Source organism: Drosophila tropicalis, unplaced genomic scaffold (assembly GCF_018151085.1).
Source record: "Drosophila tropicalis isolate 14030-0801.00 unplaced genomic scaffold, ASM1815108v1 contig_805, whole genome shotgun sequence".
Classification (NCBI taxonomy): domain Eukaryota; kingdom Metazoa; phylum Arthropoda; class Insecta; order Diptera; family Drosophilidae; genus Drosophila; species Drosophila tropicalis.
The window spans coordinates 2,076,814-2,103,506 of NW_027173295.1; the positions used below are offsets into that span (position 1 = coordinate 2,076,814).

General features: G+C 35.3%; 2 protein-coding genes across 4 annotated transcripts; both read right to left on the reverse strand.

The window, feature by feature from the left end:
• Nucleotides 1-1,639: 1,639 nt before the first annotated feature.
• On the reverse strand, nt 1,640-14,366 carry slif (slimfast). 3 transcript variants are annotated; one of them, XM_068293881.1, is made up of 4 exons: nt 14,203-14,366; nt 13,951-14,110; nt 3,695-4,313; nt 1,640-3,629 (listed from the first exon to the last, which is right to left on the reverse strand). In XM_068293881.1, the coding sequence occupies exons 3-4, from the start codon at nt 4,308-4,310 to the stop codon at nt 2,416-2,418; spliced, it is 1,830 nt and encodes a 609-aa protein (XP_068149982.1). In that variant the 5' UTR covers nt 4,311-4,313; nt 13,951-14,110; nt 14,203-14,366; the 3' UTR covers nt 1,640-2,415. The 3 variants fall into 3 exon arrangements, with proteins under 3 accessions (XP_068149982.1, XP_068149981.1, XP_068149983.1); XM_068293880.1 differs by lacking the exon at nt 13,951-14,110 and having other exon boundaries at nt 14,203-14,365; XM_068293882.1 differs by lacking the exons at nt 13,951-14,110; nt 14,203-14,366 and adding an exon at nt 7,691-7,845.
• Nucleotides 14,367-24,261: 9,895 nt separating this feature from the next.
• Nucleotides 24,262-25,757, reverse strand: Ssl1 (general transcription factor IIH subunit 2 Ssl1). Its single transcript, XM_068293802.1, has 2 exons — nt 25,309-25,757; nt 24,262-25,248 (listed from the first exon to the last, which is right to left on the reverse strand). Exons 1-2 carry the CDS (start codon nt 25,704-25,706, stop codon nt 24,315-24,317), a joined length of 1,332 nt encoding a protein of 443 aa, XP_068149903.1. The 5' UTR covers nt 25,707-25,757; the 3' UTR covers nt 24,262-24,314.
• Between the last annotated feature and the right edge of the window lie 936 nt (nt 25,758-26,693).

Genomic DNA, 26,693 nt, shown 5'->3' on the forward strand with positions numbered 1-26,693 from the left:
TAAAAGTAACGAAAGTGTTTACAAAAGTCACTGTTTTCGACCAATCGTTCCTATGGGAGCTATATGATATAGTCACCCGATCTTGATCAAATTTGGCATAGTCGCTTATAGGCGTAGTAAACTCTCTAATATTAAGTTTCACGACAATAGCTCAGAAAATAACGAAGGTATTGAGAAAGTCACTGTTCGTGACTTGGCCGTTTGTATGGGAGCTATATGATATAGTCACCCGATCTTGATCAAATTTGGCATAGTCGCTTATAGGCATAGTAAACTCTCTAATATTAAGTTTCACGACAATAGCTCAGAAAATAACGAAGTTATTGAGAAAGTCACTGTTCGTGACTTGGCCGTTTGTATGGGAGCTATATGATATAGTCACCCGATCTTGATCGAATTTGGCATAGTCGCTTATAGGCGTAGTAAACTCTCTAATATTAAGTTTCACGATAATAGCATAGAAAATAACGAAGTTATTGAGAAAAGTCACTGTTCGTGACTTTGGGGTTTGTATGGGAGCTATATGATATAGTGGTCCGATCCGGCTGAATCCGAGATATACAACGCCTGCAGTATACACAAGCCTACGTGCAAAATTTCAGCTCTGTAGCTCTTACGGTCTAGGAGGAGTTTGCGTTGATCCAGACGGACGGACGGACGGACGGACGGACGGACGGACATGGCTAGTTGAACTCGTCTCGTCGTGCTGATCAAGAATATATATACTTTGTATGGTCGGAGATGCTTCGTTCTATGCGTTGCACACTTCTGACCAAAATTAATATATCCTTTTTGCAAGGGTATAAAAAAGAAAAAGAAAAAGCAAAGTGCATATATGCAGTAAGGAGAGTGTATATCTGTTTGTATGTACATATGAAGCTAAATCCAGGCCAAAACAATTTTATTTTCTCAGTGACCATTTGGCACCAGACAAGATCCTTTTTCTCTGTGCCTTATGTCCATGTGTGTCTGCATATGTATGTATGTGTGTGTCTGTATGTTTGCTTTAGTCAAGCAACTATTGTCTGGCTTTTTGGCTACGAGTTGAAAATTCGCCAGTTGGTTCCGTCTTAGCATTTGAAGATGCCAACTTAGCCAGTTCTTTTATCATGTCTATTTTTAAACTTATGAAAGTTAATTTTTTTTCCCACTACTTTCTCTCTTATTAAAGCTAAAACTAATTATAGTTTACTCTCTTAATTATATGAGAATAAATCTCTCGTTCCTCTCTGTCCTTGGCACAAAATGTCGCTAACTATTCTAGTCTATTTCATTCCTCTAAGAATCAAGCTGTGTCTTTCTAGCTGAATTCAATTGGCATCACTGTGAAAGTGATTTTATATAGCTCGTTTTGTCGTTGGCAACTAAGCTGAGGGGCAAGGATGCTGCTTATTTGCCACTTAACTAAGCTGAATGGAAAACTGGATATCAAAACGAAATGAAGTTCCTTCAGTTCTCATAGCACTTGGCCCTGAGATTTTCAAATTTAGAGTTTTGTTTTATTTTAATTCTTTTTGCTCCTGGTCTCTTTCTTCTTCTCTGAAGATTCCTTGAAAACTTTATTCCTAATTGGCCTATCGTTGATAGATAAAAACAGATAGAACTGATACGGATAGAATCAAAATCAACAATACTGCAATTCATTATACAACATTTGATTTTTATTAAAAAGACAAAAAAAAAAACAAGCAATTTTTATAATGAGGAAAAGGATATAGGGGAAAAATTCGTTTACATGGGAACACTTATTGCCTAACTGTTGTAGGGATTGCTTTAAAGGAGGGGGGAGGGGTTGGGACTAATACTAAAATGTATCTTATGATTGTACAGATATAATTATTATTATCATTATTATAAAACTCTATGACATTATAAAATATTATACAAATAAATTGTGACAAAATATAAAATTCTATATACATACATATAAGTGTATTTACAAATATCACAACAAAATCGGGGGAAATGAGGAAAATTCAAGGAAAGGAAGAAATATAATATGTTAAATCATCGAAATCATCATATATATGTATGTATGTATGTACACACTTGTAGATTGGATATAACGAATAAAAAAAAAAAAAAACAAATTGAAAATTATAAAACATAGCTAAAAGTAGTTTTGGGTGAATAATAGAATGAAAATATTTTGGAGGGGAGTTTTCATGTTTTTCTTTTGGTTTCTTGGGGCGGATGGTGAAAAGGAAGGGTATAGGGTGGGGGGGCGTATAAAAATAATGGTTCTGGCATCGGAACCATTTAATTTTTAATACGCAATCTATTCATCTCTCTCACAAACACAAACTAGCTGAATGTCAAAGATTTTAGCTGGAGTAAAGGTTTAAGGGGGTGTTGGTTAGGGAAGGGGGTTGCTTGGGGTGGGGAGAGGTCGAATGGTCTCTCATTTGATAATACTTAAAGTTTCTCAGAATATTCATAGACTGTCGGTATTTCGTGGCTCTTGCCATTCTCCGACTGCGGCTTCCAGTCCGGCTCGAAGGCGCGATTCTCATGCTGCTGCTGCATGGCCGTGGCAGATGCCTCGGCATGATTCCGAGAGCGCTCTATTTGTGTGGAGTGACGCAAACCGTAGGTGAAATAGATGACATAACCGATAAATATCCAAATAAGGAAACGTATCCAGGTATACAAATCCAATTGGAACATCAAATACAAATTGATAAAGACACTGAGACATGGCACAAATGGCACCAATGGCACCTTGAATGTCAGCTCAATGGTGGACACCGGTTGCATGCCAATCACAATGCAAATAAGTATCAAAACGGCACCGACCAAGCTAAGTGAGACAATGCCCCCGGTGCTGCTTATTTCCAGGGCTTTGGCAAAGGAACACCAAACCAAACACGTTATGGCAAACACGACAATGCCAATTTTCGTTATGGACGAGGTCATTTCGGTGGGCTCCTTGTATGAGTTGCCATTGTACAATTGACGGAATACATTAGGTGCTTTCACAGTAACCTCACGGGTCATATCTTCATCTTGATAGCGCAACACCAGGACACAAATCGCCACTATAGTGTAGGCCAAGAGAGTGCCAATTGACATCATGTCGACCAATTGATCCAAATTGAAAAGTAATGCCATAATTGCTGCAAATATTCCCGACACAATGGTGGCCAAAAGAGGTGTTTGCGTATATGGATGAACCTTGGACAGACGTTTGAATAATATGCCATCCTTGCCCATAGCATAGAGAATACGTGGCAATGGGAACATGGCACCCAAGAGACTTGTACACAATGCAAATACAGCGCCAATGGTGACAATCCATTTGATAGTATGCCAGCCGACTTCATCAAAGGCATGTGGGAATGGGGCATCCTTGTTTTGTAAATAATATGGCAACATCATGGTCAATACCGTCGAGACACCAAAATAGGCCAAAAATATAATTATCAATGAGATGACAATGGCCAGCGGTATATTACGCTTTGGATTGATTGCCTCCTCGCCTGTGGTGGCAATGCAATCGAATCCCACAAAACCAAAAAAACATTTCGCCGCACCAGCCATAACACCGGCAATACCAAAGGGCATAAATCCGCCAGTACCAAATCCTTCGGGCACTTCATCAGCCGGTTTACGCCAGTTATCAGGATTGGCTAAAAGTTATAAAAAAAACCATAAGAATCGGTTTTTTTTTTCGTTGAAACTTTATTATACTTACAATTCATGGCTCCAGCGACAAGAACAATGCCAATGGTCACCAAATTGACCAAAGTGAAAATATTATTGAGAAAACTTGACTCTTTGGCTCCAAATGCCAGCAATGCGGCCAATAGCAATATCATGCCAAAGGATAGAAAATCCGGATAGTCACCCAGGAAACTCACATTGATGTGCATCGATTCATTAAGAGCATGCGACATACTGTTATTGATAAGAGAATCAAAATAGCCACTCAGACCGCGGGACACCGATGCTGTGCCGATAACATATTCCAATATCAAATTCCAGCCAATGGTAAAGGCCACAAATTCACCAATTGTCACATAACTATAGACATAAGCACTTCCAGCCTTTGGTACACGAGCGGCAAATTCAGCATAACAGATGCCAGCAAAAGCCGATGCAACGGCCGCAATTAGAAAGGATATTGTCACAGCCGGGCCGGCAATATCATAGGCCACCTGACCGGCCAACACATAGACACCCAGACCCAAGGTGCTGCCCACTCCCAGTGCCGTCAGATCGAAAAGGTTGAGGACACGAGCCAATGGCGATTCACCTTCGTTGACATCGTCCGTCCTGCGGCGGGTTAAAGAGTTCCAGATTTTTGACATCGCCTTCAAATAGAAAAGACAAATATGTAAATTTAGAACAACCAAAGTGTGTATTTCTTAAACGATAGCATATCTAATCTTCTTATGTATGTATGCCCCAAAGTCTAGCGATAAACGACCGGCAACAGTTACGACTATGACAACCAAAAATCACTTGAGCTCAACAACATTCTTTTGTGGTATGAACATACACAAATTGTATACAGCATTCTCATTGGCATTGGCAAGGCCAAACACGGCTAAGAAAACAAAATGATAAAAACAAAGCCAACTACGAAAATCAACTAAGAAAACAGAATTCTATTTGCTGTTTTGTTGCAATCGGCAATTGATCTTTGTTTTAACAAAAGCTTTAAACTAAACTATTTATATATTAAAACAAGTAGAAAGAAATAATTACTATTCAAAACCAAAAATTGCAGTTTTAAGAATAAATCAAAAGTAAAGACGAACTTTTAATTGCCTTCAAAGCCTTTTGATTGTTAAATATTATTATTGAGTATATGTAAGTATAATTAATTAATTAGATATTGTTTAGATATGTATACATATATCATTGTAAATTGGTTTTTTGTATGCCTTTCAGAGCTTCTAAGTATAATAGATATGTTTTTTGGATTAATGATGAATTAAAGTCTCAACGAGATTCGGCCAACGAACCTCAACCGGGTGGGTATATATTATGTATTTGTATAGGTATTTACATATACATATGTATGTATAATATATATGTATATATGGCACCAAAAGCTTGTTAGAGTTTTACTTTCAGCGCTGTTTACTTAGTTGTTGAACTTGATGGTGGCGGCATGTGAAGTGCATTAACTTTTAACTGAATGACAGCAAGAAAAAATAATAACAAAACAGAAGAGAACATAAACACATTGAAACGAGATTGAGAAATTGAAATGATTATTGCATTTGTTATGCACGAGATAGAATATGCAATATAATTTTAATGTAATTGGTGGCAATGATGATGGGAATTTTCAAACTGGCATATCAGTTATAATAGCAAGAAATTATTTACAATATGCTTCATGATCGAGGCCTTTATAAAATTGCTAATCAAATTAACAATTTTATTTAATATTTTTGTTGTTTTTTTCGTCTTTCGTTTATTAGTACCCATGTCAGAATTTACAATGTGCCTACTACTACTTTGACATATTTCGAATATACTTAGTTATTTTGTAGATAAACATCGATAAGCTCCTCAATAACTAGCCCCCACGCGCCAACTTACTACACATACATGTATACATACATATATCCCTTATCTTATCAATAAACGCATTTTTATGTTGTTGTTGTTTTTCTTCTTGTAGTTAGATGGATTAACCCACTTGGACTTAACACTTGAATTAAATGTAATTGCAAGGGTAACACCCAATTGAAGTGATCCAGATTTATGTACATACATACATATGTTGTCTGTCAGTCGAAAGAATATATATGCTGACATTGAATAAATATATCTATATACCTATTAATATCGTCAACAAGCTAATTTTTGGTTTCTCTCATATCTTATTTGTACATGAAAACCTAAAACCTGTTGCCCCCTTATCAATCAGACGATTAATGAAGGTTGCAGCAGCGTTTCCAACCATTTTTGGGAACACATACATATAACACAAACACACACACACATCTATATATTTTATTTCAAATCATCATGAACAAGGTCAGCTAACTGTTTGGCTAATATATCCATCATTTCATTTAATTAATGAAATCAATTTTCAACTATGCACATATCCAGTTAGATCGAGGTCATAGTCTAAGATGATTTTGTTTTGGCATGACCTTTGTTTGGCCAATTTCAGAAGTAGAAGTCTTTAAAACAAAACTCATCTCTATCTATGGGTTAGAGAATATGCATATTTTTTAGATTTATGACTTAATTAATACTGAATGAAATATTATGACTGAATTGTCATTTGTTTGTTGTGTGCTGTTACGTTTATTGTTATTGATTTTTTATGTCTTTTCTTTCCATTTGATTTAGCAATAAACTTTTGTTACACAAACAACGAAAGGGGGCAGAAACTATTTTGTTATTGTTAAACAAATTCTAAAATTTGATTTATAATGTCGTTAAATTAAGTCTAAATTTTTAACTTAGGGGTTAACGAGTCCTGCCTAACTTTACTCATATCCTTTAACTTCCAAAGAAAACTTTTAGATTCATAAATAATTGTTTTAATTTTTATAAGTTTCTTGTAATTATAGAAAAACTATATGTTTTATACCCCTCCCAATGTTTGATAGTTAGTTATTCCAAAAATCATTTTCAAAATAAGTTTTTGAGAATATTGCCAATATATTTTTTTTGTACAGTTTTCTATAGTATACAAATTTGGGCTAACAAAGGACTCTTTTTTTTACAAAGGGGAAGCCCATTAACGATTGATAATGACATGAAGGAAGTGTAGATTATAATTATTAGAAAGAAATGGAAATAGTTGGTGTCAATTTGAAGCATTTCACATTCATCAATGCCCAAGAAGATAATCTAATCACAGCTCAAAGTTTATAGCCAACATTTTTCAATATCTTGTCGAGTTGTTGTTGTCGCACTTAAGTAATTGCAATCAATATCGATAGTGCCAACTCTGCTGAAGGTGTGGCCAAAAGGAAATGATGAAGAATGAAAAAAAAGTAATAAGCTAACAAAAAAAAAAAAAAAAAACTATGGCTAAATCTAGTTAAACTAATGCGAATCTCATGCCATAGTTGCATGACATTTCATTATATTTTGATAATTTTTCTCTTTTTATTATTTTCAAACTGTTCTTTGTCATAAAAAAAAAAAAACAAAAACGAAAACGAAAAAAAAAAACATGAGTAACACACACACAAGAAAAAAAAAAAAGAAAGACTGGCTGAAAAGAAGAAGAAGAAGTATAAAAAAAGAAAACTTGGTACATTTCACCATTTTGTAGATTGTAAATTGCACAATTTTATGAGCCGTAGGCCATTAAGTTTTATAATTATTCTCTTTGCTTTTCGGTTTAATTAAAGGTGTTAGGCAGAAAATTTATAATTATTCTCTTTACTTAAGATTTTAGACGGAACATTTATCATTATTCTCTTTACTTTAGAGTTTAGACAAAACGAACACATTTATAATTATTCTCTTTGCTTTGGGTTTAGACAAGAAATTATTTGACTGGCTGTTTTTAAGCTTATTTTTTTCTATTTTTTTTTCTTTCTTCTTCTTTTTCGCCCTGACTGTCGTCTCCTCTATCTTTTGTTTTGTAGCCAAGCTAAGTTGTTGTTTTCTTTCTATCTCTGTTTTTTTTTTTGTGATCCTTTGGAATCCCTTAAGATCCCTTTAGATTCGTTTTGTTTAAATTTTGGATTATCACACATACGTTTTGGGTTTTGTTTTTGAGATGTTTTTTTTTTCACTTGTACAAATTAGTTATTGTTAACCGAATGTTGGTTGCTAGACTCTTGTTGGATATCGAAATCGGTTTTAAGTTTTAACTGTAGCGCTGCTCAATATCATCGACCGCGCGCGTAGCGCTCCAAAGTCGTTCTGATCGTGCGTCTGTTGGCAGTGGAACGCTTAAAGCTTTATTATTATTTTTTTTTTTCACTGTTTTTGTTTTTTTGCCAACAACAACAACAACAACAGCAGCAGCAGCAACAGCGGCAAATTGTTAACAACTTTTTCTTAACGAAAGCAACACAACACAACACTAACATCGACATCGTTTTGGATTTCCGGTTCAAACCGATTTCAACGCGGTATGTGTATATATACATATATATGAGAGAGGGAAAGAGAGAGAGATATCTCTGTGTGAAGGGATTTGATTAGGGATTTTTGCATTTGTTAATCCAACTCCCACCTCTTTTGCTACGAAGACCTCTCTGACGTCACAAGGATAAGTTGTGCCATTGTACTTTGTCTCTGTTTTTTTTGTTTTTGGTTATTACTCCATCTCACTCTCCTCGCTCTCGAACATTTTTACTCTCACTATCTTTCTCTCCAGAGTGATGACAAGCTCGTGCCATTGATTAGTTATAGTCTCACATGGAGGCCCCCACCTACATACATGTGGGTATATACATACATATATAAATATCAATGTTAGGTGGGTGATTTTACAGCCCACTTGTTGTAACCCGTCGTCTACATACTATTAAGAGCGTGGAGTCTTCTGATAACCAATGCATTTGGCTTTGAGGCATTCAGACACGTTCGTTAACTGGAAACGATTTGGGCAACAACAACCCAAGAAATTAACTTTACATATCTGTTCCTTGTATTATTGATTCGTCAAATGTAATAAATGTAAACAAAATTCTTTTGTATATACATATAACAAGTAAAGAAAACCTTGACCCACTCTTGCCATGAAAAATCGTAAAAGTATTAATTTTATTTATTATAGATGATCATTGATCGTATATCATGTAATACACTTGAAGAAAATACTGACTTTTAAAGAAATAAATAGAAGGTTACCAATTTTAAGGTCTGCCCTTGTTTTCTGCCAGTGTAACATGAAATTTCACTTAAAAAGCGCAGAGAAAAAGAATCAGTCATGGAAAATTTCCATTAAGTCCAACTCGAATTCTGGCTTAAACCATGGCATTCCACCTCCTCTTCCTTCCCCATCCTCACCACAACTACCATTACGACTGGGCTACTAACGACTCTTTGGGACAAATTAAATTGCCTGACCGGGCCAAAATCAAAAGCAGCAACAAAAAATTCAAAGTTCAGCCTCAGCCTCGAGCAAGATCAATGACTCTCTCTGCCCAAAAAATAAAACAGAAAAATATATATAAAAAAAAAATTCTCGAATGCAGAGCCAAACTTGAAAAACAAATCACGATGTGGCCCGCAAGTCGGTGTAAAAAATAAAAATAAAATAAAATATGTACATTGCCAAAGCGAGTTTTGTGGACGGTCGTCTCTCTAACCATCTATCTATCCAACTCTTTCTCTCTCTTGCTTTGTCACTCTTATTTGATATAGTTAAGTAGGCCTAGTTATTTTCCGAAACCAAATCCAAATCCAAAATGAAATTGAAATTGTAATGCGACACCTGCGATTACACATAGCCATCTAAACACACACTCACACACACACACATATATAGGCATGGCTCATTGATTTCTCGGTTTTATTTGAACTTTGATTAACACCCAATCAAAGAGCAATTCAGATCAAAAATTTTATTGTTGTTGTCGCTGCTGCTGTCGATGTCGATGATGGTCTTTTTGACGTCAGTTGGCTAAATGATTGTGACGTCACATTGGCCATAGATCGATTGAGCTATCGATTAAGCCGACTAATTTAATGCTTGATTATTTCTAAATATTTAATCTACTGATTGCCACCTTTCCACCACACAACACACTCTCGAAACCAATTTAAGTTTTCACACCTTTTTACAAGGTGTCTGTCTGCGTCTGCCTCTGACTCTTTGTCTGTCTATGTGTCTGTATTGTGTTGTCATTATAGATTAATGTATGTTAGGCAGATAAAGCATGAAAAAAAAAAGAAACACCATTATTAAGAACTTTAAATACCCTTACCATGTAAATAAATAAGTCAAAGAATCAACGAGTTTTCTTCACAAATTGTGCCATATAGAATTCAAATCATTTTCAGTTCAACTGAGTTTCGATTCGACTGCATTTAATGTTCTCCATGGCTCAATGTTTGCTTAGTGGTTAGGGTATAACAATAATATTTAGTTAGTTGTACCATAGACAAATGTGGTACAAAATGTACACATATTAACTATATAGTACATGCATCAATATCGCTTGAATATACATGTGTAAATATGTATGTGGGAAGAATGTGTCGATGTTGTCGTTGTTGCCGATTGAAATTTATGAGCCAAAGTCATCATCATCATCATCGATATTGTGTATTTGCATTTGAATTTACGATTTCGCAGCAATTGAACTGTACACAGCTTGGAATTTATGATTTCCCATGAAGATATTAACAGAAAAATGATAAGGGCATGTAAGGATACGCAATGTATCCCCACAATAAGCATTGAGTGGGGGTTCACCCCGTCCCCTCATGTTTGTTAGCGATCATTTTATCAGGTCGCACGTTTTTTAATTACCACAGCTCAAACATTTTTTTTTTTTTAGTTTGGTTCTCTAATTTTTATTATTATTACAAGTATGGGTCGTAAATATATTTCATATGACTTCATTTCTGTCTCATTGGCATCCGTTTAACTTTGCTTCTCTCCACCTTTCATTTATTGGCTCTTCTATTGCGGCCGACATGAGTGCGGATCATAAAAATATATGTATGTACATATATAAGATTGTGCGTCTTGAATGTAGTTCAATTGGTGGTTTTTGTGAATTATATGCAGATAAGTGTTTAAGAGTATATTCTATTTCTATTCTCAGCCAGACAAGCAAAGTTTAATCACTTGAGAAATTCCTTGCAAAAAAAAAAAAAAAAAAAAAAGAGGGGGAAAAAAAAACAACATGCGTTGGCTTAGTGCAAAGTCGGCCTCTGCCTATGGAGCGTATGGGGCTGTATAATTTTTCATACGTCTAATATCTGATGCAATTAAAGTAGGCCCCTTCATCCATATGGCAATGCTTGAAGTTAAAGGAAGATAAGCCGATAATTTTCATGTTGGCCCCAGACTCGTGAGGTGGCCCCACTTGATAGCAAAAGAGAAGAAAAAAAAATAACGGAGTAACTACTTATAGTATTCACATTATCTGCAAACTTATCTAAGGTGTCCCTTTCGTAAAATACTTACTATCTACAAATGTCTCTATATATATTTATACATATGTACATACATACATATATTTATGAATAGATGCGATATATATATGAAATGGAAATCGATCGATAATACTGAAATGCTAAATTGAATTACTTTTGGATTACTCAAGTTGCCATTTTAATTACTAAAAGTCACTGAACTCATTACACAACCCTTACAAAAAGAAACAACAACGTGCCTAGAAAGACGTTTACACTAGTCTACAAAATTAATCAACATTATTGTAATCTACTATGATATTTGACAACAAGGAATTAATTGATATTAATAATTCACTTAATTAAACCGTAAATTAACATTATTATTTGTAGTAGATTTTAAAAGAATTTTTAAGGCTAAAAGATTTGGCGTTCAGTTTCATAGGCATTTCAATACCGAATCGAATTGGTAACGGTAATACTTAGTGATGGGCCAAAGATTATGTTTGATAAATTAGTTCACTGAATCGTCTTTTGTCGAGTGAACAAGTTTATTTACCCAACTACTCATTTATTCACTTATTTTGCAAATTATTCACTTGTTCAGTTAGCTTAAGCATAACCAGCTCTTACAGTCAGTGATCTAGTAAAGTGTTCTCTTATTAAATAGTTAATTTATTCACTCACTAAGTTGATTTGGTATTAGGCTGATTCTTTAATTAAAAATAAGAAAGGAATACATGAAAAAATACGAGAAAATGGTTTTTTCATGTACTTCAGAGGCAGTGAACCAGTACGTGAATGAACTGAGCCACCGAGTCGGTGAGAAATTGAGTTACTGGGTGAACATGTGAGTGAGTCGTTCATTTTTGCTCACTTACTTATCTAGTTTCAGTGTGTAATGAAAATTGAACAAGTGAGTCAGTGAACTAGTAAGTCACTAAACAACTGAGTCAAGTGAATCAGTAAGTCACTGAATCATTGAGTAAACAAGTAAGGGAATCAATCTTATTCACTCACGAGGGTCACTCACAAGTGACCCAACGGTAATTGGTTACCTTATTTTTAAAGATTATCATCAAGTCTATTAAATTAAATAATTTTAAGTGATTTTCATTTTCTTTAATTGGGAAGTGTAATCCAGCCATTTGTTGTCTGACCTTTTGAAGCTGTTCCTTCATTTGCAATCTTGAAATAAACTGAACTTTTGTTGCTCAGTGTTGAAGCCATGTGAACCAGCCATTTAACAACTAAACCTTTTAGATTTACATTTCGTTTTGTCCATTTTGGGTTGTGATTTTTTTAATGTTCTTTCTTATTTTTTCCTGTGTTTTTTAATGTTGATTGTTCTGTGGCTCTCGTAAAGTTTCAATTTGGTTAGAGTAGAATGTTTTTGCATACTTTACGTTATTAACAATTTTTCATTAACTGACGTCTGTCAGGTGGGGAATTGCTTGCCGCGGTAGCATTGATGATGATGATGGAGCCCGGGAGCAGTAGACGCGTTTGCGTCACCATATTAAGATTGAATGCGGGAAAGCGGATGGGAGGAGTGGTGAGAGGGTTCTTCTTCTACATATATATAACAATGGTTTGTATTTTAATGCGGCTTGTTGAGTGCTCAGTGCGGCTTGCAAATTGTTTGTGACTTTGAAGCAGCGCGTTCCATGGGAGTGCTTGCGAAGGGGTAAGTATATATGTATGTATGTGTATGGAGAAGAAAGAAGGACTTCTCTTAAACAAATTCGCAAACAAAAAAAGAAAAAAGGCACAAGCCAGTTGCGAGGGTTACTCAAGCGAGCTAATTATGTAAATGGGAAAATTCTGACAAGTGAAATGGAATGAGTTGGCCTCCGCCTTAAAGAAATTAGAAATTAGAAAGCAGGTAAGCTCATAACTACTGCAATATACATCCATAGACTTTCCTTGATGATATCCCTGATATCTGTCCATTACCCCATTTAAAATATCTTTGACAAGTGCCTATCAGCATTTACATTGTATTAACCGCAATCATAGGCGTCACGAGTCAAGTTTTTGTTTATGTGTTATACCTGATAAGATATTATTGCAAGATTATGATCTTTCCCACGGGGGTAAAATTTTATTATATTAGTCCGCGCGCCGTCTTATCATCATCATCATCATCATAATCATTGTCGGACCTTCGTCATTTAAAGAGCATTGTTTTTGCTTTCCCCAGAAATGTTTTTCAAGTATTAACAAATTATATAGATTTTGATTTCAATCTTTTTTTTCCCCCACTTCTTTTGTTCTATTGCTGCTTCCTACATTTAATCCATGACCACAAGAAAAAAGGTTCTGTTACCAAGTGATTTTTCCTTTCAATACCTGAACGCAGCATTATGGTTATCAATTCTCGAGTGTGCCGCCTTGAAGTGATAACACGAGTTATTTCTTTTTTTCATTCTATAAATCGCCTGCATGTAGTAAATCAAATCAACGTGTTGCGGGAATTACATAGATTTGGCGCAAAAACAAAAAAACCCTTCCGCCACCCCTCATAAAACACCTGGAGGGGAAACTTTTCGTTCTTATTGTTAGACTAAACACTCCCGCTCAAAGTAATAAGGACGAAATTGTCATATGATCTTTTCATTATGCTCTTTAGACATTTATAATTAGCCACTATCTAACATTATCGATTATGATCTTCATATAATAGATTTTTACAGGACTTGAGAAAATTCAAAACTCACAAGACTATAATTTTGTTGACTGAATGTTAGTCATAACTTAATACACACCCTAAATATATAATATATATCACAACTTCACCATCTATGACGTCATTAAGGTGTGCGAATAGCGTGAAGCAAACACAACACTTAAAACGGTTAATTTAAAAAAATTATATATCACAGAACCGGCCAAAGATAATTAAAACCAAACACAAACCTTCTTTTAATATTCTAATGATTTATGTGTGTCTCGTTATGGATTGTATGGAAAACCTTTTTTTGTTTGTTTTTCTGTGTCCTTCACTTGATGGCACTTGACTTCAAATATTTCCCGTAAGACACAATCACTTTGATTTTATACGTTTTATGTCTCGAGACTTGATGAAATCAGCAAACAAAACCCAATAAATACATGTAAAAGTTGTTGAAAACAAAAAATACGAAAAAACAAAAAATATAATGTACATACAAACGTTTCGTCATACGCTAAATGTTTAAACAATAAAACAAGAACGAAAACCGAATATTAAAAAAAATCAACAACAATATAATGAAGTAAAGAAACAATTTTAACGTATGAAAATAAAACAAAAGCTGCAAGCCAAAGCTAAGCAAAGCACACGGGGCAAAGAAACTGTGTGAAAGATATTTGCCAAGAAAGTCGAGAGAAAGACTATCAAAAGAGAAGACAAGAGTCAAGTGGAAGTCGCCAAAAGAAATAGAAACCAAAGAGAGTTACAGTTTAACTAAAGGCAAAGAGGTTGCCAGATCTTAATATATACATAGAGACTCGAGGGGTTGTGTTAGTGGTTCTTCTTGAGAAAGAATTCCAATAAACTATAGGTTTTAGTTTCAACCTCTATCTATGAATTTCTATGGTTGATCGTTAAAACTTTTTTGGAAAGGCATATTGCTTACAATCTACACGCAGCATTTGGAAAATTGTTTTATTAGAATTAACCTTGATGATTATATTATATATAATAAATTTATTACCGAATTCGCAAAAGGTTATGGAATAAAATGACTAATATTTGATATTGATAGATTTTTTTCTATATGAACTTTATAAATATTTCGTTTCACACGGAAAGTAATAGATTTTGGGGCGAGTTGTAAACAGTTTCAAGTAAAAATGGGAAAGTTGGCTGAATCTTGCCTTTACAGACGAAACTAAATTTCAATCCGCACTCTCAAAATGGTTTCGGTTTTCCAACATTGAGATACCCTAGGATGCCAAGATGAAATGCAACTTTTTCTTTTAGTCTTTGGTAATTTTTGATCTAATTGGAAATATCTTTATATCAGAACATTGATAAAACAATATAGATCCAGAGGGCAGCGGTTAAGTCTATGTAGCTTTGCAAGTCTTTTGTCAGTTGTTTACTATAAATAGTTATCCAATTTTAAATAACATTACAAATCAATCGCAAACAAGTTTTTCTGACCAATATTAGTTTTTCACCAATTTTTTCCATGGAAGCTGTATGATATACATAGTCATCTGATCTTTTCGAAATTTGGCACAGTCAGTAATAGCTATGACTGATAAATATTCATTTTTATAACAATTATTAAGTAAAAAACTAAAGTCAATTGATGAAATGGGGGAGCTATAAAATATAGTCAACCGATCTTGATGAAAAAAAAAAAAACAAAATTGAGAAAAGTCGCTGTTGGTGACTTCGTAAGATGTAAGATATAATATAGAACTTGATTCCATTGAAAATTAATTATATTTAGCAATATAATTTTAACTGATATATGATTAATACATATCTAGTAATCATTGTTCTATGGTTAGTCACAAGTACATATAAAGTCGGCTGAGATAAACCTACATATGTGCATACATACATATGTATATTTTGTTCTGATGATCTTTTTATAGTTCGTAGTCTTTGGGACTTGCTGCTACACACCTATGATTCAACTCAATTAATAATGAGTACGACTATAACTGTATACAAAAGTTCTACGATGACACAATTTCAGTTCTAGGAATCCGACATTATTGCATTTATATATAAGTCGAGGTGACTTTTATATATTAATTATCGCTTATCGTATGCAGAAAACGTGTTTAGTTTTACATATTTCCCTGATTTCAATTCCGTTAGTGGGAACAACCTTGCACTAATGGCGACTCTCACTGCATCTGTGTTTGGGAGCTACTAAATGCCGTGAGGGGAATTTTATATGAACATCTACATACATAAATATACATAAGTACTGAAGGTAAACGGGTTAAGGTTATCACGTGCCAGCTGCAATTAAAAAAACAACAAAAAGTAACTAACTTTAGCTTTCAACTTTAACTTGATCCCCTCCCCTCACCCTTCCCCATTGCAATCCCCCTTATCTACCATCATACTGCAGATTACAACAAATAGATGAACAAGAGATAGAGAAAGAGGGAAAGAGATGCAGTTAGACAGACAGAGACAGAGGAGTGCAAGTTTTTCATAGCTCTTCATTGGATTTGCATTTTCTCCCCAGAGTTTTCACATTGCAAATTATCAATTAACCAATAATAATTAACAAACTTGTTCGCACACATTTTCAAATATTAATATAATTTCAAAGAGATGTTTTTTTTTTTCTCTCACTAATTGGTGGGTGGGTCAAAAAGGGGGTTGAGAGAACGGACGGTAAATGGGTGAAGGAAAAGAGGATTATTAATTTCAATTTCAATTTGAATTTTGCCGGAAGTTATTTGCCTGCCGTCTGTTTTTATTGTTTACTTCTGTCGACTTTTATTTTTTTTTTTTGTTTTTAATGTTGATCATATATAAAAATGTTATATTTGTTTGCCTTTTTGTTTTTTTTTTTTTTTTTTTGTTTTTTGCGGTTTTTCTCTTTTGTAGCCAGCAAACAAAAACGTACAAAAAAAGATGGGAAATCAGCTTATTTAATTTGTACAATCTATACATAATTAAATTATAATACTATCTAATTATTTAAATATATTTTTGTTATCTGGTTTTAATTTTATTTTTGTGTTACGCCACAAAAGAGCCAATATATATTCCACTCCATACATATTCGTGTTCGATATCACGATTTCTCTTTCAAAAATCGTCCGAAAAGTCACTAATTGAAGAATTTACGAAATATGAAAACGATAAAATTGCATTTTCAACGCCTCTTTTTCTCCTGCAGTTAAATTTAAATTCAATTTAACATATTGGAGAGGTAAAAATAATGCGATAACCCAAAATCAGAGTTTGGCACACAAGAGCTCTGGTCAAAATGCTAATTCAAGCTGCTCCTTTAACGCCTGCCACCTTTTTTGTTTGCCCTATACAGAGAGGAGTATATTGACTATTTGTCAATACTTAATCCTTTTACTTAACACTTCTTAAGGCGTCAGCTCCTTTACATTTGATCAATTGTTAAAGAATAGTTATCAATCTCCCATATACGTACCATTTAAGTTACATTGAGAACACTTTCAATTATAATCACGTTTAGTTTTGGTTTCACTAGAAAACTTTTCCACCTCAATTTTCGTTAATAAATCTACACACTTTTTCAACCATTTGAAATTAAACACAAGGCCAAGCCGACTTTACTGAAAATGTTACTATTCCTCAGCTATTCACTTTTCCAACAAAACACTAAAAATGTGACATGAAATTTGAGAAGCGCCTTGCACTTTTTGAGATTTGATAACTTGAAGGATGATTCATTGTTCATTCATTAGTCAAAGTACATGAATGAGCAAAATAGGTAAACTTTACCCAGTTTACCATATCCGAGATTCCGTCTTTAGTATTTCTTGAACTGATATCTGCCAATGACGGGCAGTAACTCCTATATTACTAGCTTTTATTTATATTGGTTCGACAGATTTGACTTTAATTTGAAATTCAACTTGTTGAAATCTAAAGAAGGTAATGCTTTCATGTAAAACTAAGTTCAATCAAAGCCTTAAAATGTCCTACTTAAAATAGTTGACCATCCTCTGGAACGAACTCATGAAAAATATGTTAAAAATCGGTTTACCATAAGTCAGAACCGCAGTGAACCGCAGTAATATATGTACCTATAATATATAGTTATATATATGTACATACATTACTGGCAAATCAGTTTCTGTCACTTTATTGAAACAAGTGGTCATATGAACTGGTTATTGAAAATTAAACCGGTTTAGGTCACATTCATTGATATCGCTTTATATATAGAAATATATTTGTGTGTATTTGTCATATTATGCGTACTTCTAAGATGGCTGCATAATTTATTTTGAAATTAAATTTTAATGACTGATTACAAATCAACCACTTTAATATGCATAACAACAATTTTGGCCCAAAAACTTCCTCTATATAATGCAAATAACTTTATCATAGACCAGCTAACAAGCCAAAAGGCAGCAACAATCAATGGCATCCGCATCCGTCTCCTTTCCGTCTATGCCTTTGCCTCCATCATATCAACCAGCCAGCCAGGCCGTCCTCTGTATTCTCCCCAACTCCTTGGTAGCCTCAAATATGCCTCAAACAAATAACTTAACAAGTGATTAGCCGCACACAAAACTTTTGCCAGCATCAAAGTCGAGCTGAGTCGTCGCCACCCTTCAAGTGTATATAGCCTCTTCCTTTCCTATTATCCCGATTGGCCCTACCTACCGCCATTCTATTCAACAATTTTTGGTCCTTTTTCAGCATAAATTATTATTACGGCAAAATTTTGTGTGTTAGTTTCTTCTTAACGCCTAAGGGGGAAGAGGTACAGGAGGCGGCAAGTAGAAAAGACGAAGCTAATGAAAATTTTTGTCTGCATTCATTTTCACCAAAACAGCAAAAATCAAGAAGAACAAAAAAAAAAACCGGAATACAAGCAATTTTGGCAGGAACAAGCCCACGAATTCCTCAATTAGCAGACTCGACTCCGAATCAGAATGTTGTTAATTACTTTCAATTGTCAGTTGATGTATATATATATATAAGGTATATTTGTATATATGTACATATAATACACGTGATATTAACTAATTCATTTGCACTTTCACACACCGAAACGAAATTGGCGAAATTTGTGGGGCTCGATGCGGAAATGCATCTTTTCATTTCGTAGTAGGTAATTAACTGGTCAGACGATTCAGATTTGTTGCTCCGACTATTTTGTCATTCATTTATTCATTCGGTCGGACAGAGATCGGTCTAATTTAGAATGCACTTAATGAATGTGCATGCTAGTTACGAGATCTACTTAATGATGAATTGGCTCAAGGTTGGCAAAAGAAAGAAAGATAGAAGCAAGGCATCAAGGAAGTCAAAGCCAAGTCAATTTATGCATATCATCCCTTTCCGATTCCAGTTTCAGTCTAGTCTAGTCTCGTCTAGTCCCATCCATGTATGTATGTACATATGTCAGTCTAGACATCATTAATTTTAAATATTATTTGACAAATCTTAATTATTGAATGGCAACAACAACAACGAGGAGAACAACTCAGAACATTTGGAATATCATAAAGGGTTTAATTTAGCTAAAACCAGTTTGCTACTAGTTTAAAGCAGTGCCATTGATTTAGCTTTAGATTTTTATGGTTCTTATATGTATGTATATACTATATAGTATATATATGTATATATAGACAACCTCAACCTACCTGCGATGACTTCAAAATATGAAACAATAAACTCTAAACTCTCCAGGCACGCACTTGAAAATTCACACACCAACGCACACTCATACGTATCTACTATATATATCGTAAAACCACCTGTAGTAGCACCTCGAGAGCACAAGTTAAAAAAAAAAAAACAACCACAACAAAAAAATGGCAAAATTTTTCAACGTACACACAAAAACTCAACGGACCGAAAGCTATGAATGTTGGCGATGAATGAACGAACTCTCGTGAACGATCAGCAGCAGCAACAGACAAAAGTCCGCCAAGTTGGCATAGAAAAAAATTAACTGTGACAGGCAGCAACAACAACAACAACAACAATAGCCACAACAATTATTTGGTGGGGGCTGGAAAACAAAAGAGAAACAACACACAAAAATACCTATCATAATTAGTAAGCATAAAAAAAGTTCTAAAACTAGTCAAAGCTGACTTCAGTTGGAAAGCACTGGGAATATTCTCAACCAAATTGTTCAAACATTTTATCGATTGATCAAGAAGATCTGAAAGAATCTCGAAGGCTTCCACAATGAACAATAACCATATACATACACACAGTTATAATTTATAGAGTTCAGTTGATCAATCTATTGAGAAAATTTTGTGGGAGTATCTCCAACGGTTTATTTTAAAATGATTTTTGATACAAAGCCCCGAATGCAGACCTGTGGAAAAAAGACACCTTTTTAAATTTTTATACCATACACCCATAGGGTGAAATGGTATATTAAAGTCGCCAAAATGTATGTAACAGGCAAAAGGAAGCTTCTCCGACCCTATAAAGTATATATATTCTTGATCAGCATCAACAGCCGAGTCGATCTAGCCATGTCCGTCTGTCCGTCCGTACGTCCGTCCGTCCGTCCGTCCGTCCGTCCGTCCGTCCGTCCGTATGAACACGCAGATCTCGGAGACTATAAGAGCTAGAGCCACCAAATTTGGTATGTATACTCGTGTAGTATGCACATGTTCAGAGTTAATTGGAATTTCGGCCACGCCCCCTTACGCCCCCAGGAATCACATAAAACTGTTTTTCTTAAAAAGTATGACAGCTAGAGACATCAAATTTAGTTTGTACACCCGATTAGTTAGTGCGCAGAAATTAACTGTTCAAACTTTTTGCCACGCCCCCTTACGCCCCCCGGAATCACACAAAACTGTTTTTCTCAAAAAGTATAATAGCTAGAGACATCAAATTTGGTTTATATGCTCGTTTAGTTAGCGCGCAGAAACTAATTGTTTAAACTTTTTGCCACGCCCCCTTCCGCCCCCGGAATTTACATAAAAGTGATTTCCTTAAAAACTATGATAGCTACCGACAGCAAATTTAGTATGTAGACTAGCTTAATAGACGCGCAGATATTGGCTATTTAAACATTTTGCCACGCCCACTTCCGCCCCCGCAAATTAAACAAAACTGATTTTATCAAAAACTAACAAAGCTAAAGTCACCAAATTTAGTATGTATACTGGCATAGTATGCGCGGAGAATTTATATATTTTCACATTTTGCCACGCCCACTTCCGCCTCCATAATTTAGAAAAAAACGATTTCCTCCTTTAGTTTTTTGACTATCGCATTTAAATTTGGCAGACTAATTTATCCTTTCTATTTCTACCAAACTACCAAATTTTATTGAAATCGGACTAGAAACATGTAAAATATGCGTATGAATGTATTTTACTACGCGGTCCACAAGGCCAGAATTGGACGTTGGCTAGTAGCGGCGCTAGAGTGCTCGTGTGTTTGTAGAGTGAGCGAGATAGCACATAGTATAAGACATGTAAAAACAATTTAATAGACATACATTTGGTCTTCGAAATTTGAAATATTTGTTTCACCAGGTGTATGGTATACCCAAGTCGACGAGTCGACTTACTTGCTTCATTTTTAATTGATCATACACCTTTGGACCCTAAAAAGTTTTAGGTCTAGTAAAACTAAGATAAACTGCATACCACAAATTGTTAATTTGTCCCCAGGATCATATTTGGAGCCAATTAAAAAACTCAAATTTTCAAAACTCGTTATAATAAATCAGCGGCATAAATAAACATGAAACAAAGTGACAAAATAAGGGCATAAACGATAGAATCGACATGACACACCCTAGCATCATTTATTTTTATTTTTTAAAAAAAAGCAAAAAGCTTCCAGCAGGATACCTTTTTATTTTTAGTTTACTTTGGAGACCGTGAACTCTTTGAACAGCCCTCTTATCAAAAAAAAGGTTTTGTTTTTTAACTTTATTTTGTTCTTAATTAAAAAAAAAGAAACATAATTTGAATAGCTCTTTCCGTTTTTAAATGATTCTTGTTTTTAGGAAAAGGTTCGAAAAACAAGCTTCCAACAAACAATACAACAATAAGACACAACTGGAAATCAGAGTTAAAGTCCAAAAGTTAAATCAAAACAAAGCTAACATTGATAAATCTGACCAGTATTGACTTCTTATCTAAGGATCACATTTTAGAAGAGGGAATTACACATTCTCAGGCAGCAAAGAAAATTTCACTATTTTTGTAATGTGGGAATGTTGTGTCATTGGCAAATCGGGTTCTGGGTTATTACCTATTTTCTAAAAGCCATTTAAGTCGAAATTGAATTTTCATTTCATTTTCACTTCCAATTCTAATAAATGTCTTATGATAAATGAAAATCCAATACTTTAAAGTTAGAACCTTCTTAAGAAAACTACAAAAAAATGAAGCAAGTAAGTCGACTCGTCGACTTGGGTATACCATACACCAGGTGAAACAAATTTTTTTAAATTTCGAAAACCAAATGTACATATGTATGTCTATTAAATTGTTTTTACATGTCTTATACTATGTGCTATCTCGCTCACTCTACTAACACACGAGCACTCTAGCGCCGCCACTAGCCAACGTCCAATTCTGGCCTTGTGGACCGCTTAGTAAAATACGTTCATACGCATATTTTACATGTTTCTAGTCCGATTTCAATAAAATTTGATAGTTTGGTAGAAATAGATAAGATTAATTATTGTGCCGAATTTGAATGCGATAGTCAAAAAACTACAGGAGGAAATCGGTTTTTTCTTAATTATGGAGGCGGAAGTGGGCGTGGCAAAATGTTTAAATAGCCAGTTTCTGCGCGTCTATTAAGCTAGTCTACATACTAAATTTGATGTCGGTAGCTATCATAGTTTTTAAGGAAATCACTTTTATGTAAATTCCGGGGGCGGAAGGGGGCGTGGCAAAAAGTTTAAACAATTAGTTTCTGCGCGCTAACTAACCAAGCATATAAACCAAATTTGATGTCTCTAGCTATTATACTTTTTAAGAAAAACAGTTTTGTGTGATTCCTGGGGGCGTAAGGGGGCGTGGCAAAAAGTTTGAACAGTTAATTTCTGCGCACTAACTAATCGGGTATACAAACTAAATTTGATGTCTCTAGCTGTCATACTTTTTAAGAAAAACAGTTTTATGTGATTCCTGGGGGCGTAAGGGGGCGTGGCCGAAATTCCAATTAATGCTGAACATGTGCATACTACACGAGTATACATACCAAATTTGGTGGCTCTAGCTCTTATAGTCTCCGAGATCTGCGTGTTCATACAGACGGACGGACGGACGGACGGACGGACGGACGGACGGACGGACGGACGGACGGACGGACAGACGGACATGGCTAGATCGACTCGGCTGTTGATCCTGATCAAGAATATATATACTTTATAGGGTCGGAGAAGCTTCCTTCTGCCTGTTACATACATTTTGGCGACTTTAATATACCATTTCACCCTATGGGTGTATGGTATAAAAAAAAAAAAAAAAACACTGAGTCAGTTTTGACCAAAAAAGAGTGGGTTTTTATAAAATGTTCTTCAAATTGATGCAAAATATTGTATTTCTCAATCTTTTTAAATATATAGTCATAAAGATAACAATGCTTATTTCGATATCAGAATCGTGACCCTTTTTTTTTGCCATGACCTACTGCAATATAAAAAAAAAGCTACAAAAATCAACCCCTAATCAACTAAAACTGATTTGAATATATTAAATATTATTGTTTTAATTTTTTTGTTAATGTATTACAAGCAAACGCCAATTAAAAATACAAAAATGGAAGAAAAGTGCCCCTTAAAGTGTGCAATAATGCAGCCAAAGTGATGTTTAAGAAGCTTTGCATACTTTAGAGGGCAATATGTATCCCTATGTGAGCTATTGATTAGGCTTGAGTAGCTCATGAGTAAGTGAGTCAAAATGAATGGCTCACTGAGCTGAGCCACTCACTTGCTCATTCACTCTTATGGCTAATTTTGCGTTCAATGAATAGATCTCAAAGATTGTTCATTTTGTTTTTAATTTTCTGTTATATTTTATCTTATAATTTTGTTAAATTCCCAATGAAGGGTAGCTACCTCCCAAAATATATTTCAAGTTCAATATATTTTCAAGTTCAAAGAAAACAAATTTTTAAATATGTTTTATTTTTAAATGGCTTAAAATGTAGCTTATTTTACTATAGGGTCATGAGCTATCAGCAAGTGAGCCAAATGAGTGAGTTGGCTTACTTCGGAAAAAAGAATGAGTGAGCCAATTCACCTCGATGAGCTGCTTTTACCCAAGTCTACCATTGATTCTAAAAAGCAACCGTAATAGTACATTGCTTAGATACAATTGTAAATAAAGATCTGCTAGAGTTTCGAATCAATCCCCTTTTTTGGCTAACTTTATTACCACAAAGTTCAAAGTGGTCTAATCTAAAATCTTGATTTTCTGATCGGATTCCCATGAATTATCGATTTCAATTTTAAAAACTAATAGTTAATGAGTTAACAAATCTCTGATGGTTTTTTAAGAGCATAAAACACAGAGTTTTTGACCGCAATTAGTATAATTTGAATGTGATTCAAGTTTAAGATGGTTTTATTTTATTTAAAAATGTTTTTGTTTTTGTAATGTTACATGTTAAATTGACGCCGCTTCGAGGTGGGTGGTGCAGATTCGTCCATTTGTTGTTGTTGTTGCTGCTGCTGCTGCTGTTGATGAGCCTGCGTTTCGCCATCTTTGCTGGAGCCATGCTGCTGCGCCTGATAGACCAGACCGGCTACACCCTGAGTGCTATTACAACCAACACAGGCATGCAGGGTTTCGTGTATGAATATATCACAATCGAGGCAGAAGACCTCCTTACAATGGATGCACTTGTATACAGTCTTGTCTGCCACTGCAGCAAGGAGCTTGGCACAGGAGAAGCATTCCGTTGGACCTGGCAGTTGATCGTGGGGCATCTCTTGGAAATTTGGCACCGGAAATATATGATGATAGGAGCGCGCCAAATGGGGAGCAGATACCAATGTGAGATCGCAGGCCTGGCATTCCACAGGCAGTTCACAGTATTTGCTATGGCATTGCGGGCAATAGTGACCTGTTGTGCTTAGCTCGCTGGGCTCGTCCGCATTCTCGATATGGCACATGCACATGGACAGGGGGGCATCTTTGCCATCTGCCTCGTTGCTTGTGCTATGCGGAAAGCCCATGCGAATGAGGGAATTGTGTTGTGTCTTGGCAGCGGGTGGAGGATCTACTTGCGAGAGCAATTGATCCCGGAAATGGGCATCATCCAGTACGGCTCCGTATGAGCCCATTGTCTCTTTGGCCAGATAGCGGGCCACATGGATTTCCGCCGACAATGATATGACAGAGCAGCGTATGCCCTCCTTTTTCAGTTCATTAATGGTTGAATTGATGTCCACTGGGTCACACGTAGTCAGGGAGCCCATTATGATGACAATCTCTCGCGAAGCGTGCGATGGCACCACTTTGAGCGTCTTCAGAGCCAAATCCAAGCCATTCTGTAGTGATGGTTCGCTAGTCAGCACAACATTTGCAAGGCTGCAAAGTGGAAAACCCGAAATGCCATTATAGATTCGAATTGGAGTTGTACAGACTCACCTCTCAAGAGCCTTGAGATGAACACGCGAGGTGCCAGTCAGTTCTGTGATTTTCTCCGCCCGCTTAGCCTTTAGGGCTATAATGCCCAGCTGACTGATGGGATTCTGATCGAAGAACTCATCAATGAAAATTTCCAATAGCTTGAGAGTGCAACGCAGGCGTGTTGGCTTCAGATCTGGGACACTCATAGATTCGGAGCAATCTATGACTAGGAAAACGTGCCTCATCATTCCAAGGCGATTTTGTTTGGTCTTCTCGACCTGCCTTTGGCGTTTGGCCTTTTGTATAATGTCCGCGATGGCGCTATCCAGCATGCCATCGTCGTCCTCCTTGATGGCCTCCCATGTCTTCTCATAGCCAGTTTCCCAACGGTATTCTTTTTGGTCATCTTCTTCCATGTCGAAACTCAACTTCAATAAATAAAACAAACACCGGCAGCGGTAGAGCAACAACTAGCATTGCCAGACTGACAAAACGATAACTTATCGAATGCAAGTTGTTTATCGATGCGTGCGGACATTTTTCTTCACATATAGAGGGCGCTTTATATACTTGTGCAGTGCTGCCAGATTAATTGTTTTAACATAACGGCGGGTAAATTTGAAAACTATTTTGGATTCTTTTGAACGAATTATGAAGTGTTGAATGCCAAAAGAGTAAACTAAAATTTCAGATGTACCTCAAAATTTGAATTTAAGCATCAGCTTATGACTAATATTTTTCATGGAAACTATATTTTTCCTAAATTATGTAATAGAAATTTCTTATATTCTTGCCCATAGATCAATGCATTTTAGATTTTCAATTTTAAATATATTTTAAGCATTAGATGAAACAATCAATATGACGATAATATTGAATTGTCAATCAATTGATTGCTAAGTGCGATCGCTGTTGGTTTATTGTTGATGCTGTTAATTAATTACCTCAAATATTGATTTCCATCTATTCTTCAATTCAGAATGCGTCCTTTGTTCCCATGACAAACCCTTGCTCTGCCCCTCATGAACATGACCCTCAATATGCAAATTGAACACAAGAAAACGAAAAAAAACACAAGCTACATCAGCATCAGATCACATCACATCAAATCAGATCCGATCAGATCAGACATGACCTTTTGGGGTGGCGAATTGTAACATAGAATATGAGGGTTAAGGGCAGACAGTTCAATGATTTAAGGAATAAGCTGAGGTTTCTCTTTCTCTCTCTCTCTCTCTCCCCCTCCTCTTTCTCGCCATATGTGTCAAAGGTAAGTGAAATCTACTTATTGTTAGTCAAAAACGAAACACACACTAACCACAACAAAAGTCGATATTTTGAATAATGCATTTGGTTTAAATAAACAATTTATTTATAATCAACTTGACGAGAGATTTTTCTTT

Excerpts from the sequence above, each read along its gene's own strand:
- slif (XM_068293881.1), bottom strand. The coding sequence starts at position 4,310 with ATGTCAAAAATCTGGAACTCTTTAACCCGCCGCAGGACGGACGATGTC. Across the intron at positions 3,630-3,694 it reads TGTCGCTGGAGCCATGAATT|CCAATCCTGATAACTGGCGT; the intron begins GTAAGTATAATA and ends TATAACTTTTAG.
- Ssl1 (XM_068293802.1), bottom strand. The coding sequence starts at position 25,706 with ATGGAAGAAGATGACCAAAAAGAATACCGTTGGGAAACTGGCTATGAG. Across the intron at positions 25,249-25,308 it reads CATCTCAAGGCTCTTGAGAG|CCTTGCAAATGTTGTGCTGA; the intron begins GTGAGTCTGTAC and ends TCCACTTTGCAG.